General features: G+C 46.4%; 1 protein-coding gene across 1 annotated transcript in view; it reads right to left on the minus strand.

Annotated features, from left to right (window-relative positions):
• Positions 1-15518, minus strand: part of LOC126235528 (RNA/RNP complex-1-interacting phosphatase) — a gene marked incomplete at its 3' end in the record, with an annotated part of 492423 nt that overhangs the window by 78308 nt on the left and 398597 nt on the right. The window contains exon 6 of the mRNA XM_049944250.1: positions 11857-11903. Within this exon, the coding sequence (XP_049800207.1) occupies positions 11857-11903 (47 nt within the window). The remainder of the gene's footprint in view (positions 1-11856; positions 11904-15518) is intronic.

A 15518-nucleotide genomic window follows, 5' to 3' on the forward strand; every position in this document is an offset into this window, starting at 1 on the left:
GTGGATCAAAACAAACTGTCCAGACACTCTGTGACCAAAATGGTACTGAAACAGAGGATGACAGACTAAAGGCCGAAATACTAATGCCTTTTTTCAAAGCTGTTTGACAGATGAAGACTGCACTGTAGTTCCTTCTCTAGATTGTCGCACAGATGACAAAATGGTAGATATCGAAATAGACGACAGAGGGATAGAGAAACAATTAAAATCGCTCAAAAGAGGAAAGGCCGCTGGACCTGATGGGATACTAGTTCGATTTTACAGAGTACGCGAAGGAACTTGCCGCCCTTCTTGCAGCGGTGTACCGTAGGTCTCTAGAAGAGCGAAGCGTTCCAAAGGAATGGAAAAGGGCACAGGCCATCCCCATTTTCAAGAAAGGACGTCGAACAGATGCGCAGAACTATAGACCTATATCTCTAACGTCGCTCAGTTGTAGAATTGTGGAACACGTATTATTTTCGAGTATAATGACTTTTCTGGAGACTAGAAATCTACTTTGTAGGAATCAGCATGGGTTTCGAAAAAGACGATCGTGTGAAACACAGGTCGCGCTATTCGCCCACGAGACTCTGAGGGCCATAGACACGGGTTCCCAGGTAGATGCCGTGTTTCTTGACTTCAGCAAGGCGTTCGATACAGTTCCCCACAGTCGTTTAATGAACAAAGTAAGAGCATATGGACTATCAGACCAATTGTGTGATTGGATTGAAGAGTCCCGAACGCAGCTTGTCATTCTCAATGGAGAGAGGTCTTCCGAAGTAAGAGTGATTTCAGGTGTGTCGCAGCGGAGTGTCGTAGGACCGTTGCTATTCACAATATACATAAATGACCTTGTGGATGACATCGGAAGTTCACTGAGGTTTTTTGCGGATGATGCTGTGGTATATCGAGAGGTTGTAACAATGGAAAATTGTACTGAAATGCAGGAGGATCCGCAGCGAATTGACGCATGTTGCAGGGAATGGCACTTGAATATCAATGTAGACAAGTGTAATGTGCTGCGAATACATAGAAAGAAAGATCCCTTATCTTTTAGCTACAATATAGCAGGTCAGCAACTGGAAGCAGTTGATTCCATAAATTATCTGGGAGTACGCATTAAGAGTGATTTAAAATTGAATGATCATATAAAGTTGATCGTCGATAAAGCAGATGCCAGACTGAGATTCATATGAGGAATCCTAAGGAAATGCAGTCCGAAAACAAAGGATGTAGGTTACAGTACGCTTGTTCGTCCACTGCTTGAATATTGCTCACCAGTGTGGGATCCGTACCAGATAGGGTTGGAAGAAGAGATAGAGAAGATCCAACGGAGAGCAGCGCGCTTCGTTACAGGATCATTTAGTAATCCCGAAAGCGTTACGGAGATGATAGATAAACTCCAGTGGCAGACTCTGCAAGAGAGACGCTCAGTAGCTCGGTACGGGCTTTTGTTGAAGTTTCGAGAACATACCTTCACCGAGGAGTCAAGCAGTATATTGCTCCCTCCTACGTATATCCTGCGAAGAGACCATGAGGATAAAATCGGAGAGATTAGAGCCCACACAGAGGCATACCGACAATCTTTCTTTCCACGAACAATACGAGACTGGAATAGAAGGGAGAACCGATAGAGGTACTCAAAGTACCCTCCGCCACATACCGTCAGGTGGCTTGCGGAGTATGGATGTAGGTGTAGGTAGGCAGAGTACAGCAGCAGTCTACCACAGCTGACATTGGAGAGTGCGTTCGAAAATTTCCGCGTGGCCTGAGAGACCACGCCTCATATGTTAACCCTCAACTCCAAGATTCCCTGGGCTTTCCCCGTCTTTCCTAGTATTTTCAGTTCCCCTGAAAAATCCCGGTTTTCCAGACGAGTCGCCAACCTTATTCTTAATTTATGTAAGCCGCGACAGAGTGTTTTATAGCGAGTGTTTAATCATTCTTGAGGAAGACGCTACCACTAAGAATGAAGCTTCGAGCGCTTAAGGTGGGCAAATGATGCGGCCACTCGGGAGAAAACTTTTATTCGGCAAGAAGGAGCCCCGGGCGGCTGATAGTGAAACCAATCGGTGTGATGACAAGAGTGGAAGGATGTGAGATGGTAGCTAATGGGGACGACGGCGCGGCGCCAGCTAGACCGGAGTGTACTGGAGGTGGAGCGGCCGGTAATTGTGGCCGCCGTCAGAGGCAGAGGCAGAGGCAGAGGCAGAGGGCGTGTGTCGCGGCGGGCCGCGCCGGGCCAGCGCGATGCCGGCAGGCGATACGCGCGTCTGCCGCTCCCACCTCCGTCCCGTCCCGTCCCGGCCACTTGCTCGTTACCCTACGCCGTGTCGTCAAACGGAAACTCACTCGACTCAAGAGGCCGATTGAAAATCCGGTGAGCACAGCACTCGGTACGCCGCAAGCTACATAAAACTGACCGCTTTTCAACGGACAACCTCTTTCGTGGTTCGAACGCTGTGGAGGGACAACCTCTTTCGTGGTTCGAACGCTGTGGAGCGTCGAGATTATGTAAGTACCGGGTACGCCTGCGATATTTTCATAAAGAAGAATATATCGGGCAGTAAATTACAAAATGGGTTAAAAATTTTCATCTTGTTCTTAATCGCGTGATTTACATGCAGCCGAACTGTTGATTCCACTTGGACATTCGACTCAGCCTTCTCTTCGGCTGCTGCGAGTTGTGATTCCCTTCCTAGATTCCAACCCGACTGTGAAGTACTCGTTTGTTTGTTGAAGTTTCCGCGACGGACAGAATATTCCATCATCTTTAGGGCATGCATCATGGATAGTGATATTTATTCTATCGACATTTCTGCTGATAACCTTACAGCCATCTTCAAGGTTAGTCGCTGACAGAATTTAAACAACTTGAAACAATAAGCAAACAACACAACTCGCCCGAAAGAATATCACTAATCAAATGGTTCAAATGACTCTAAGCAGTATGGGACTTAACTTCTGAGGTCATCAGTCCCGTAGAACTTAGAACTACTTAAACCTAACCAACCTAAGGACATCACACACATCCATGTCCGAGGCAGGATACGAACCTGCGACCGTAGCGGTCGCGTGGTTCCAGACTGTAGCGCCTGGAACCGCTCGTCCACCCAGGCCGTCTATTTCACTAATCAAGCGCATCAAGGAATCCTGAAAAATCAGGATATGAAATGTTTCGCAGTAGGCCTTATGTTCAGTATTACAGTCACCGAAGATTACAAGAGTTACGTAATGATATTCACAGAATAGTCAACAAGAGAAACAGTTTTATCATATAGTGACTGTGATGTCTATGAATTTGATCCCCATCACCTCGCCAACATGATTTCGAAATGTGTTGTATATGTGACAGCATACAAGTAGTTCCCACATTTATATTCTATATTCGCCTTTCTTAGTACAATGTTAATGCACTAGTTTCTTCCAGTTCCAATGTTTAACACAATGTTACGCTATACGTGGTACGTCTGGAAATTATCCGCTAAGAGAAGTGTCTTCATAAAAGCAAGCCAAGTTTGCTATCAATTTCATATTGAGCAGGGAATGTGTGTTGCGTACTGAAAAATACTTTTCATTCAGTGAGCTTGGACCAGAGGTTTTCTCTGCTTTCACGACAAACACTATTCCGTGCATTGCAAAAAGCTTACAATGACAGAAAAAAAGTTAAGTCTTCAAAGGGACACACACACACACACACACACACACACACACACACACACACACAGAGAGAGAGAGAGAGAGAGAGAGAGAGAGAGGGGGGGGGGAGGGAGAGGGAGAGAGGGACGGAGGGGGGGAGAGAGAGAGAGAGAGAGAGAGAGAGAGAGAGAGAGAGAGAGAGCTATTGCCAATAATTGCGTTACAGTTTCACAATCATATTCCTTAGAAAAGGATAATATACACTCCTGGAAATTGAAATAAGAACACCGTGAATTCATTGTCCCAGGAAGGGGAAACTTTATTGACACATTCCTGGGGTCAGATACATCACATGATCACACTGACAGAACCACAGGCACATAGACACAGGCAACAGAGCATGCACAATGTCGGCACTAGTACAGTGTATATCCACCTTTCGCAGCAATGCAGGCTGCTATTCTCCCATGGAGACGATCGTAGAGATGCTGGATGTAGTCCTGTGGAACGGCTTGCCACGCCATTTCCATCTGGCGCCTCAGTTGGACCAGCGTTCGTGCTGGACGTGCAGACCGCGTGAGACGACGCTTCATCCAGTCCCAAACATGCTCAATGGGGGACAGATCCGGAGATCTTGCTGGCCAGGGTAGTTGACTTACACCTTCTAGAGCACGTTGGGTGACACGGGATACATGCGGACGTGCATTGTCCTGTTGGAACAGCAAGTTCCCTTGTCGGTCTAGGAATGGTAGAACGATGGGTTCGATGACGGTTTGGATGTACCGTGCACTATTCAGTGTCCCCTCGACGATCACCAGTGGTGTACGGCCAGTGTAGGAGATCGCTCCCCACACCATTATGCCGGGTGTTGGCCCTGTGTGCCTCGGTCGTATGCAGTCCTGATTGTGGCGCTCACCTGCACGGCGCCAAACACGCATACGACCATCATTGGCACCAAGGCAGAAGCGATTCTCATCGCTGAAGACGACACGTCTCCATTCGTCCCTCCATTCACGCCTGTCGCGACAGCACTGGAGGCGGGCTCCACGATGTTGGTGCGTGAGCGGAAGACGGCCTAACGGTGTGCGGGACCGTAGCCCAGCTTCATGGAGACGGTTGCGAATGGTCCTCGCCGATACCCCAGGAGCAACAGTGTCCCTAATTTGCTGGGAAGTGGCGGTGCGGTCCCCTACGGCACTGCGTAGGATCCTACGGTCTTGGCGTGCATCCGTGCGTCGCTGCGGTCCGGTCCCAGGTCGACGGGCACGTGCACCTTCCGCCGACCATTGGCGACAACATCGATGTACTGTGGAGACCTCACGCCCCACGTGTTGAGCAATTCGGCGGTACGTCCACCCGGCCTCCCGCATGCCCACTATACGCCCTCGCTCAAAGTCCGTCAACTGCACATACGGTTCACGTCCACGCTGTCGCGGCATGCTACCAGTGTTAAAGACTGCGATGGAGCTCCGTATGCCACGGCAAACTGGCTGACACTGACGGCGGCGGTGCACAAATGCTGCGCAGCTAGCGCCATTCGACGGCCAACACCGCGGTTCCTGGTGTGTCCGCTGTGCCGTGCGTGTGATCATTGCTTGTAGAGCCCTCTCGCAGTGTCCGGAGCAAGTATGGTGGGTCTGACACACCGGTGTCAATGTGTTCTTTTTTCCATTTCCAGGAGTGTATTTCTTATTTAAAAAAATGATCGAAAGGTGTACCTCAGTCTGCGCTTGCACCTTACACCGATCACTAATGGGCTTCATTAGCAAACAAAAAACAATCCAAACGGCCTTTGACACTATTATTCTCAAATCACACATTTCTGGAACAGATTATACTTCCCTTTGAAGTATTTCTTTCTTTAACTCCCTCTAAATACATCATTTCTGCGGTTCAGCAAAGTATGACTTTGCTTCGTTTGCGAAGAGAAAGTATCGGTAATTAGGAGAACGGTGATTGGTTGCGACAGTTTTGGTAATTGTAGGAGCGGGAGCAGCAAACATGCCTTCTGTAATAAGAAGACCCCAGGTGTTCTGAGACCTATTGCATCTTCAACTGGTCTCAGTAATTGTTGGAGGCCTGAATATCGAATACGTTAACGCATTTTCAGCAGGCGGCTTATCTTGCTCGATACGAGCCACAGAATGGCAAAAAAGCAAGTTTCTATTCCTGTGCCTTGCCAGTAGTCTTACTGTGATTCTTGCTCGAGATCACTTCATTTATTTGGTGAACGTCGTACCTATTGTACCTGAAGCCCTTGAGTTGGTTGCTCTGCTCATGGGACAGGCTATCTGCATCTGATATTGCGCAATGTACCAATGTCTGTAACACAGTGCGCTTTTGTGCCGGTTTACTTGCCGCGCGGAGTGACCGCGCGTTTTGAGGCGCCATGTCACGGATTGCGCGGCCTCTTCTGCCGGAGGTTCGACTCCTCCCTCGGGCATGGGTGTTTGTGTTGTTCTTAGCATACGTTAGTTTAAGTAGTGTGGTCCCTTAGGTATCCACACATATCTGAACAAAACATGATTCAAATGGCTGTAAGCACTATGGGACTTAACATCTGAGGTCATCAGTCCCCTAGACTTAGAGCTACTTAAACCTAACCAACCTAAGGGCATCACACACATCCATGCCCGAGGCAGGACTCGAACCTGCTACCGTAGCAACAGCGCGGTTCAGGACTGAAGCGCCGAGAACCGCTCAGCCACAGCGGCCGGCCTCATCTAAACACTTGTAATGAGAATGTCTTTCTTCGCCACTCGTATCATACGCTTTTCATCAACTGCGGATAATGGCAGCACTTATCTTGGCAACAAAAATATCATACTCAAAGGTTTTCACAGGGCATTAAATACAAGATCACTTTAGTTGTTAACAGTTTTCGCTACCTCGCCAACCTTCATTCGGCGATCCTTTGCGCACTTTTTATCACCTTGTATTCCATTGGCACTTCCGTCGCTTGTCCTGTTACATCTATTTATTGACATTCCATACATTGGTATATCTACATTTGAACTTTGTTCGTTTTCTTGATCACCTTTTCTCTCAAGGAAAGTTATACGTAACTGTGAATCCACTTTGTTCCGTTTCAGCACAGAAACAGTTCAGGCGAATTTCTAACGAACAGATCAAACAGAAGTCTTCTGAGCATCAGTATCAATGGTACTTACCGGGAAGTACGATACCGTCGTTACTCTCTCATTGTGAACTGTGCTTTTCACTCAATGTTCAACTTAAAAACTTGTAGCGAGGAACGAACAGTGAGACAGTAAACCCGCAGATACATCCAGTCCTCTTCTACGACAAATAAAACAAAGCAGGCTGAACACTTTTCTAAACTTTTAACAAATATTGTGTTGTATTTCATCATTTAAAAATGATTACATAACAAGGAAGTTCCCTTAAGTTTCAGCATGAAGCTAAAGAAATATAATTAAAATAATGCGTACTTAAAAACTTTTAACTGATTATGTTCGTCTCCGCAGGTCGCGTGCTATGGCGAGAAACTGGTAATCGGTGAATGTATTTGATCCTTTGTAAATTTCAAGACTTTGTTGAAGAGAGTTATGTTCTTAACTGAACGAGTTACCAGTCCGACTGGGTAGGAGAAACACGCCATTTGCAGTAGCCCGATATTTCGCGAATATGCTTTGCATCGTCTATCGCAGGTTAAGTTCACTTCTTATGTGAAAACTTGGTCGAATATCGTAATGCTATTACCCTATTTTAGAACTGGTAGCGTTTCTGGATGTCAAAAGTCACGCATAAATTTTTGTGCTTGACTACCCGCACTCGAGCGGTGATCTCAGAGGGTTTACATCAATGCTGAACACTGGACTCGCCAGAGAGTGCCTTGATGAACAAATTGCGGATATGAACCAACGCCCGAAAGCTTTATCCAATGACACTACGTAGTGTTGAAGACATATAGACCTCAGCCTACCGATACGCCACCCAAGAAGCACTAAATCGCCATCTTCATCTGACGCCACTGTGGCAGGCCGTCGACTTCCATGTGTAACAATGCGTGTCTGACGAATTCAACAAAGTTCTTTAATGTAATGGAAGGGAACATCAAAGAAAAAAATATATAAAATGAGAGGAAACACTGCTGACTGCACAGATAAATAGAAGACTATTTTTTCACGTTAATTCTAAAACGAAGGAAACAGAACTACGGAAGTGTTCGACTTCCCACCCTTCAGCAGAGCAGCATGCCTGACATCTGTGTACCATCCCAAGATGCAATGTCTAGAATGAGTAGGTCTACATCTACACACTCTGCATGTATCCGGCCGGCCGGTGTGGCCGAGCGGTTCTAAGCGCTTCAGTCTGGAACCGCGCGACCGCTACGGTCGCAGGTTCGAATCCTGCCTCGGGCATGGATGTGTGTGGTGTCCTTAGGTTAGTTTGGTTTAAGTAGTTCTAAGTTCTAGGGGACTGATGACATTAGATGTTGAGTCCCATAGTGCTCAGAGCCATTTGAACCATTTTTTTGAATGTATCCTGTCCACCAAGCCCTCGTCTAAGTCCATTATGAATTCAAAAACATCAATTTTTAGTTTCCCACCAGTTAGCTAATTGCCGAGTCGGTCCACCCTGACAGATGAAGATTAACTGGGGAGACTGCCCACTAGATCGAAGTTTTCCCTTAGCCTCATACGTTCAGTACACAGCTATAACATCAGAGAACTTTCTTTTCGGTACATAATCGAATGCTGACGGGGAAAACTAGCCTCCGACGACGCCTGTATGTGCTATATTCCTTTTTCCTCCATTACTAATGCTGATAGGCTGGCATGAGCGCTTCAGTATGGTTTGGAAAACTGAGAGAGAGGTACTAGTGAACTGAAGCTTTGAATTGGTATTTGACACACACCAGCAGAGCTTAGTCTGTAGACTATCGTATAAAAAAAGAGTGAAGAACCATACCATCAATCATCAACAGGGAATATATAACTGAAGAAGTATCTTTGTCGACAACACATTATACGGATATTGTCCAACAGCTCTTTCTCACCAGCCGTACCTCACAAGATGCTGTGCCGAGAAATGTCCCGAAATTTAGTAAGAAGCACTATTCAAATTGGTGATCTCGCAGCATATATGAACAAACTCTCTCACATAGGAATCTACCTCACGACATTTTCCTTTAACTACACTCCTGGAAATTGAAATAAGAACACCGTGAATTCATTGTCCCAGGAAGGGGAAACTTTATTGACACATTCCTAGGGTCAGATACGTCACATGATCACACTGACAGAACCACAGGCACATAGACACAGGCAACAGAGCACGCACAATGTCGGCACTAGGACAGAGTATATCCACCTTTCGCAGCAATGCAGGCTGCTATTCTCCCATGGAGACGATCGTAGAGATGCTGGATGTAGTCCTGTGGAACGGCTTGCCATGCCATTTCCACCTGGCGCCTCAGTTGGACCAGCGTTCGTGCTGGACGTGCAGACCGCGTGAGACGACGCTTCATCCAGTCCCAAACATGCTCAATGGGGGACAGATCCGGAGATCTTGCTGGCCAGGGTAGTTGACTTACACCTTCTAGAGCACGTTGGGTGACACGGGATACATGCGGACGTGCATTGTCCTGTTGGAACAGCAAGTTCCCTTGCCGGTCTAGGAATGGTAGAACGATGGGTTCGATGACGGTTTGGATGTACCGTGCACTATTCAGTGTCCCCTCGACGATCACCAGTGGTGTACGGCCAGTGTAGGAGATCGCTCCCCACACCATTATGCCGGGTGTTGGCCCTGTGTGCCTCGGTCGTATGCAGTCCTGATTGTGGCGCTCACCTGCACGGCGCCAAACACGCATACGACTGTCATTGGCACCAAGGCAGAAGCGACTCTCATCGCTGAAGACGACACGTCTCCATTCGTCCCTCCATTCACGCCTGTCGCGACACCACTGGAGGCGGGCTGCACGATGTTGGGGCGTGAGCGGGAGACGGCCTAACGGTGTGCGGGACCGTAGCCCAGCTTCATGGAGACGGTTGCGAATGGTCCTCGCCGATACCCCAGGAGCAACAGTGTCTCTAATTTGCTGGGAAGTGGCGGTGCGGTCCCCTACGGCACTGCGTAGGATCCTACGGTCTTGGCGTGCATCCGTGCGTCGCTGCGGTCCGGTCCCAGGTCGACGGGCACGTGCACCTTCCGCCGACCACTGGCGACAACATCGATGTACTGTGGAGACCTCACGCCCCACGTGTTGAGCAATCCGGCGGTACGTCCACCCGGCCTCCCGCATGCCCACTATACGCCCTCGCTCAAAGTCCGTCAACTGCACATACGGTTCACGTCCACGCTGTCGCGGCATGCTACCAGTGTTAAAGACTGCGATGGAGCTCCGTATGCCACGGCAAACTGGCTGACACTGACGGCGGCGGTGCACAAATGCTGCGCAGCTAGCGCCATTCGACGGCCAACACCGCGTTTCCTGGTGTGTCCGCTGTGCCGTGTGTGTGATCATTGCTTGTACAGCCCTCTCGCAGTGTCCGGAGCAAGTATGGTGGGTCTGACACACCGGTGTCAATGTGTTCTTTTTTCCATTTCCAGGAGTGTATATTTTATTGCATTGATTGACCCATCCGTCGGTTCTTGGTAGAATATTTTATACATTATAGTTCTGTTTGTGTGTGTGTGTGTGTGTGTGTGTGTGTGTGTGTGTGTGTGTGTGTGTGTGTGTGTGTGAGTGTGGTTTTTTTTTCCATTCATAACTACATTTCAATCCCTCGCAATTTGTCCTAGAAATTTGTGAAAAGTTTTCGTGAAATATTAGAATCTCTATGCAGAAAATATTCATTTAAGATGGTTAGGTTAGTGTTTTTAACGTCCCGTCGACAACGAGGTCATTAGAGACGGAGCACAAGCTCGGGTTAGGGAAGGATGGGGAAGGAAATCGGCCGTGCCCTTTAAAAGGAACCATCCCGGCATTTGCCTGAAACGATTTATGGAAATCACGGAAAACCTAAATCAGGATGGCTGGAGACGGGATTGAACCGTCGTCCTCCCGAATGCGAGTCCAGTGTGATTCATTTAAGACTATCAGTATACATCTACAATTGGTAGCAAGAGATACACTGGAAGAACCAACAACAATTTGCAAAACAAGGCGCCCTTCTCCACGTTAATACTCCAGGATCTGCTTCAAAGTAAACGCTCGCCATATATCGTTTGTAATATCGTGAGAATGCTGCTACCCGTTAACCGTTTCGACGAGGGATGAGAGTAAAGTTGACGACAACTCGACAGTAGGCTTGAGTACCATAATGTTTCACAACTGGAAGTGGTACGGGACGCCCGTCTCTTCCTCTGACTTGAGTGACCCTCATTCACTGTGTGTGTGTGTGTGTGTGTGTGTGTGTGTCTACAGGAAGCAATTCGACTTCGACTTCCAGTGCAACGCTTCTCTCTCTCTCTCTCTCTCTCTCTCTCTCTCTCTCTCTCTCTCTACATATACACTAACGCCGGTCACACGTGAAACTCACATTAACTGAAAAGCAGACCACCGAGGCATCCAGTCCTAGACGTTTAGATCCCTAGTCGGACACTCACGCATCCATTAAGTTGCACTCTGCTGATAACATAGCAGATGACGACTGCGAAGCGATTCGTGAAGTACGGCAAGTGGTCGGCTAAACCGGGGTCGGCTGCGCTGGGCTGCGATGCGACGGCGAGAGGCCTCGAGTCCAGAGGCAGGCGGGCGGGCAGCCTCGGCCGTGCCGACGGCTTCCACCACAAAGAACTGCCGCGCCGGGCGGCGGGGGACAAGCCGATAATTTCTGAAAGCCACTTACTATTAATGACCGAGTTGATCGAACTCGAAACACAAACTAGATTCTCGCACGCTCAATAATTTTAACACAAACTTCCACTCAGGAACATATTTATTAGTGTGCGTGTTCGCCCGAGACCTATACTTGGCTCACCCTGGGCACTAAATGAAGTTATAACTGTCAGAAACGTGTAAGGACTAAACGTGACAACACCGCATTCCACGCTAACCACATTAATGACGTGCCTCATTACAGAACGCGCGCCGCTTCAAACACGAGTTTGCGTCCGACGATATAATCGTATTCACACCGCCGAGAATTTCTCCGTATTCCCCGCGTTGCAGCCAACACGTGCACAGCTGCTGGGGTCAGCGGGGGGCCCTAACAAAAGCTATACTTTCTTTCTGACAGCTTATAACACAGTACAAAAACATTTTCTTACCTGCTTCATCATTTTGTTCCAGAAATGTGTCCACTATTTCAAAGAACCTGCAACAAACAAATGATTTTTATTAGATACGAAGTTAAAATACTCTAAGAAGATCAAATACAAGATTAGCATATTGGTTTTTGAACATTACAAATACAGGCTGATATATGTATGTACCAACGAGTAAGCATGCGAGATTCCTCATGAAATGTGTGTATTTTGGCCACTTTGCGACCAGAAGTGTTGACGTGCAGGGACAATAAATATGTCTTACATGCCTGCGTGTCGCCAGTCAGAACATTATCACTAAGTTGCGTTATCAGATAAGACGTTGAATGCTGGAATTTAGTCAATCATACATCTACATCTACACCTACATCCATACTCCGCAAGCCACCTGACGGTGTGTGGCGGAGGGTACCTTGAGTACCTCTATCGGTTCTCCCTTCTATTCCAGTCTCGTATTGTTCATGGAAAGAAGGATTGTCGGTATGCCTCTGTGTGGGCGCTAATCTCTCCGATTTTATCCTCATGGTCTCTTCGCGAGATATACGTAGGAGGGAGCAACATACTGCTTGACTCCTCGGTGAAGGTATGTTCTCGAAACTTCAACAAAAGCCCGTACCGAGCTACTGAGCATCTCTCCTGCAGAGTCTGCCACTGGAGTTTATCTATCATCTCCGTAACGCTTTCGCGATTACTAAATGATCCTGTAACGAAGCGCGCTGCTCTCCGTTGGATCTTCTCTATCTCTTCTATCGACCCTATCGGGTACGGATCCCACACTGCTGAGCAGTATTCAAAAAGCGGGCGAACAAGCGTACTGTAACCTACTTCCTTTGTTTTCGGATTGCATTTCCTTACGATTCTTCCAATGAATCTCAGTCAGGCATCTGCTTTACCGACGATCAACTTTACATGATCATTCCATTTTAAATCACTCCTAACGCGTACTCCCAGATAATTTATAGAATTAATTGCTTCCAGTTGCTGACCTGCTATATTGTAGCTAAATGATAAAGGATATTTCTTTCTACGTATTCGCAGCACATTGCACTTGACTAGATTGAGATTCAGTTGCCATTCCCTGCACCATGCGTCAATTCGTTGCAGATCCTCCTGCATTTCAGTACGATTTTCCATTGTTACAACCTGTCGATATATCACAGCATCATCCGCAAAAAGCCTCAGTGAACTTCCGATATTATCCACAAGGTCATTTATATATATTGTGAATATCAACGGTCCTGCAGTCAGCTCGGTTCCTAGTACATTCTATGATCAGCAACAGTATTTAATCTTCAAAAAAATATACAATCCCATTTCAAACTATCGAACTAGGAAACGCCTTACTAGTAATGTCAACTGTAATGGACATATGTTTGCATACATGTGTTTCTATGTGTCTCTATGTGTGTCTACGTGTCTCAGTATTTTTGGCACAACCGTATTGCTTCATAAATTTTGATTTTCTTTTTTCCTGGTGTATTTCGAAGTACTTACCTCCTCCCCCACTCCCTCCCTGTGCGCGCGCACGCACGCACGCACGCACGCACGCACGCACACACACACACACACACACACACACACACACACACACACCTTTGCGTTCCAGGTCATATTAGGTCTACTATGTTTTCATTGCCCGAAAATTTTCTCACGCAGGTTAAACAGAAAACATTCACTTATCTAAGGACTTTTTCCGATACTTATTTTAAATTATAATACTACTGGCCTGCTTCATCTAACCTTTTTACAGGTTGATCGATAAAAATCATAGAAGTTTTACTGTAGGCATCACTAACATGTATCTATAACACATTCATAACGGAAGCCAGATATGGCGAAGAGTGTTGTGTGTTTGAAGCAGGTTAGGAACTGCCATGTAAGAACACCTGCAATGGAGAAAAATGTTTTAGGAATTGTGAATTATGACCTACGTGCGGCTACACAACAGGTTGACGCTTTAATGCGTGTTAGTAATGTGTGCCCTATTTTACATGACAGCGAGGTAGATTGACATTTGGTGAAACCTTAAGTTGGTATTTTTTCGTCTCCTACATTTAAGCGTATGCAAAACTCGTAACTTCAAGAATATGACAAAGGAGTGAAATAACCACTCGAAACGATGAAATGCGTCAGTGCATTAACATTTCCAGTTGTTAAAACTTGCGCTAAAACATGAACTCGCTTTTAGGCGAGATTTCAGTTCTCTTATTGCGTTTCACACTTTCTAATGAATAGCGTTTTACCATGTCAACGCACATTTCGAAGTCACATATCAGTGTTTCAGTTTCTATGTAGGACCTTCATCGCGTAGCCAGCACGCCATAAAAGCTCATCTGTGAATTTTATTGATTTCTTTTGCATATGACATAACAGTGACGTCTCTCTCACCTTTTGTTTAGGCTTTCTAACTTTACTGTCACGTCATATCAAAGAAGCTACAAAATCTACAAATACAGGTTTCTGGCGTGCTGACGCAACAATGAGGGATCACCGGACTGAAACTCTGATGATGACACTGTATATCGAAATATACACTGACATAATGAAAACTGTTTCCGATTTATTTCACTGTCTCGGTTTTGTCAATAATGAGCAAATAAAGCTACCATAAAATTTGGAGAAAATGTGTCAGGGATATTATGCAGGAGCCTTCACATTTGGGATTCAGAATCTTAATTTTTTTTCTGGGGAGGGGGGGGGGGGGGGAGGCACTGACGGATTGCGACGATGAATTACCGTACGCATTTTAAAAATTTGCATGTGATTGAACTATTTACAAAACTACGACACCGGTGGGTCGGTGAGCATCTCTCTCTCTCTCTCTCTCTCTCTCTCTCTCTCTCTCTCACACACACACACACACACACACACACACACCACAAATGTGTACTAAATCCAAACTGTGGTCAGACAGAATCGCGGTCGACAATTTTTTAGCGGTAAATCTGTACAGAGCGCCAGTAACTTGTTTTATTACGTAAGCGATGGTATTGTTTACTCGCAGCGCGTAGGACTGGTTTAAATATCGCCGTACATGCATGTCCAGAAGCAGTAAATAAGACGGAACGGCCGATAGCGAATCACGAGCCGAGCTGAGAGGTCTCGCCTCTCTCTGCGGGATAGACGGGAGCCCGGCGTTCCTACTAACCTATACAGCGCGGAGACACGCAACGTGCGACGACCAGCCGAGGTCCATCACTGAGTGATCTCGCTACTCCATTCTCTGCTGTTCAACACCGGCACCTAACGCAATATGTCAAAAACGTTCATTAAACATTCATAAACATAGTAGTGAGGCGATGGAAACAAAAAGCATACCAGAAAATTGCCTTAAATTGGAAGAGATGCCGCGACGTACCTTTCCTAATCACCAAGCTATTTTGGAACATCAGTTGGATTTCGGAAACCTATAAAATGTCTTATGTACAAATGGTTGGCGAACAACGACGTTAAATCTGGGCGCGCAATGTGTTCTCGACGAAATGGAAAATCTACCCGTTGGTACAGAACTTCGTCCACTACTTTCTCTCATTTCCATAGTTTTTGGTTTCTGTAGAATTCCGAAAAAATGCAAATAAATTTATTTGAGAATTTGGGATGTAAAAATTTTGTAAGTTTAAATATAAAGTTACACTTACTTAAATTAGGAAGTTAATGTTAAGAAA

The sequence above is a fragment of the Schistocerca nitens genome, chromosome 1 (assembly GCF_023898315.1).
Source record: "Schistocerca nitens isolate TAMUIC-IGC-003100 chromosome 1, iqSchNite1.1, whole genome shotgun sequence".
NCBI classification, from domain to species: domain Eukaryota; kingdom Metazoa; phylum Arthropoda; class Insecta; order Orthoptera; family Acrididae; genus Schistocerca; species Schistocerca nitens.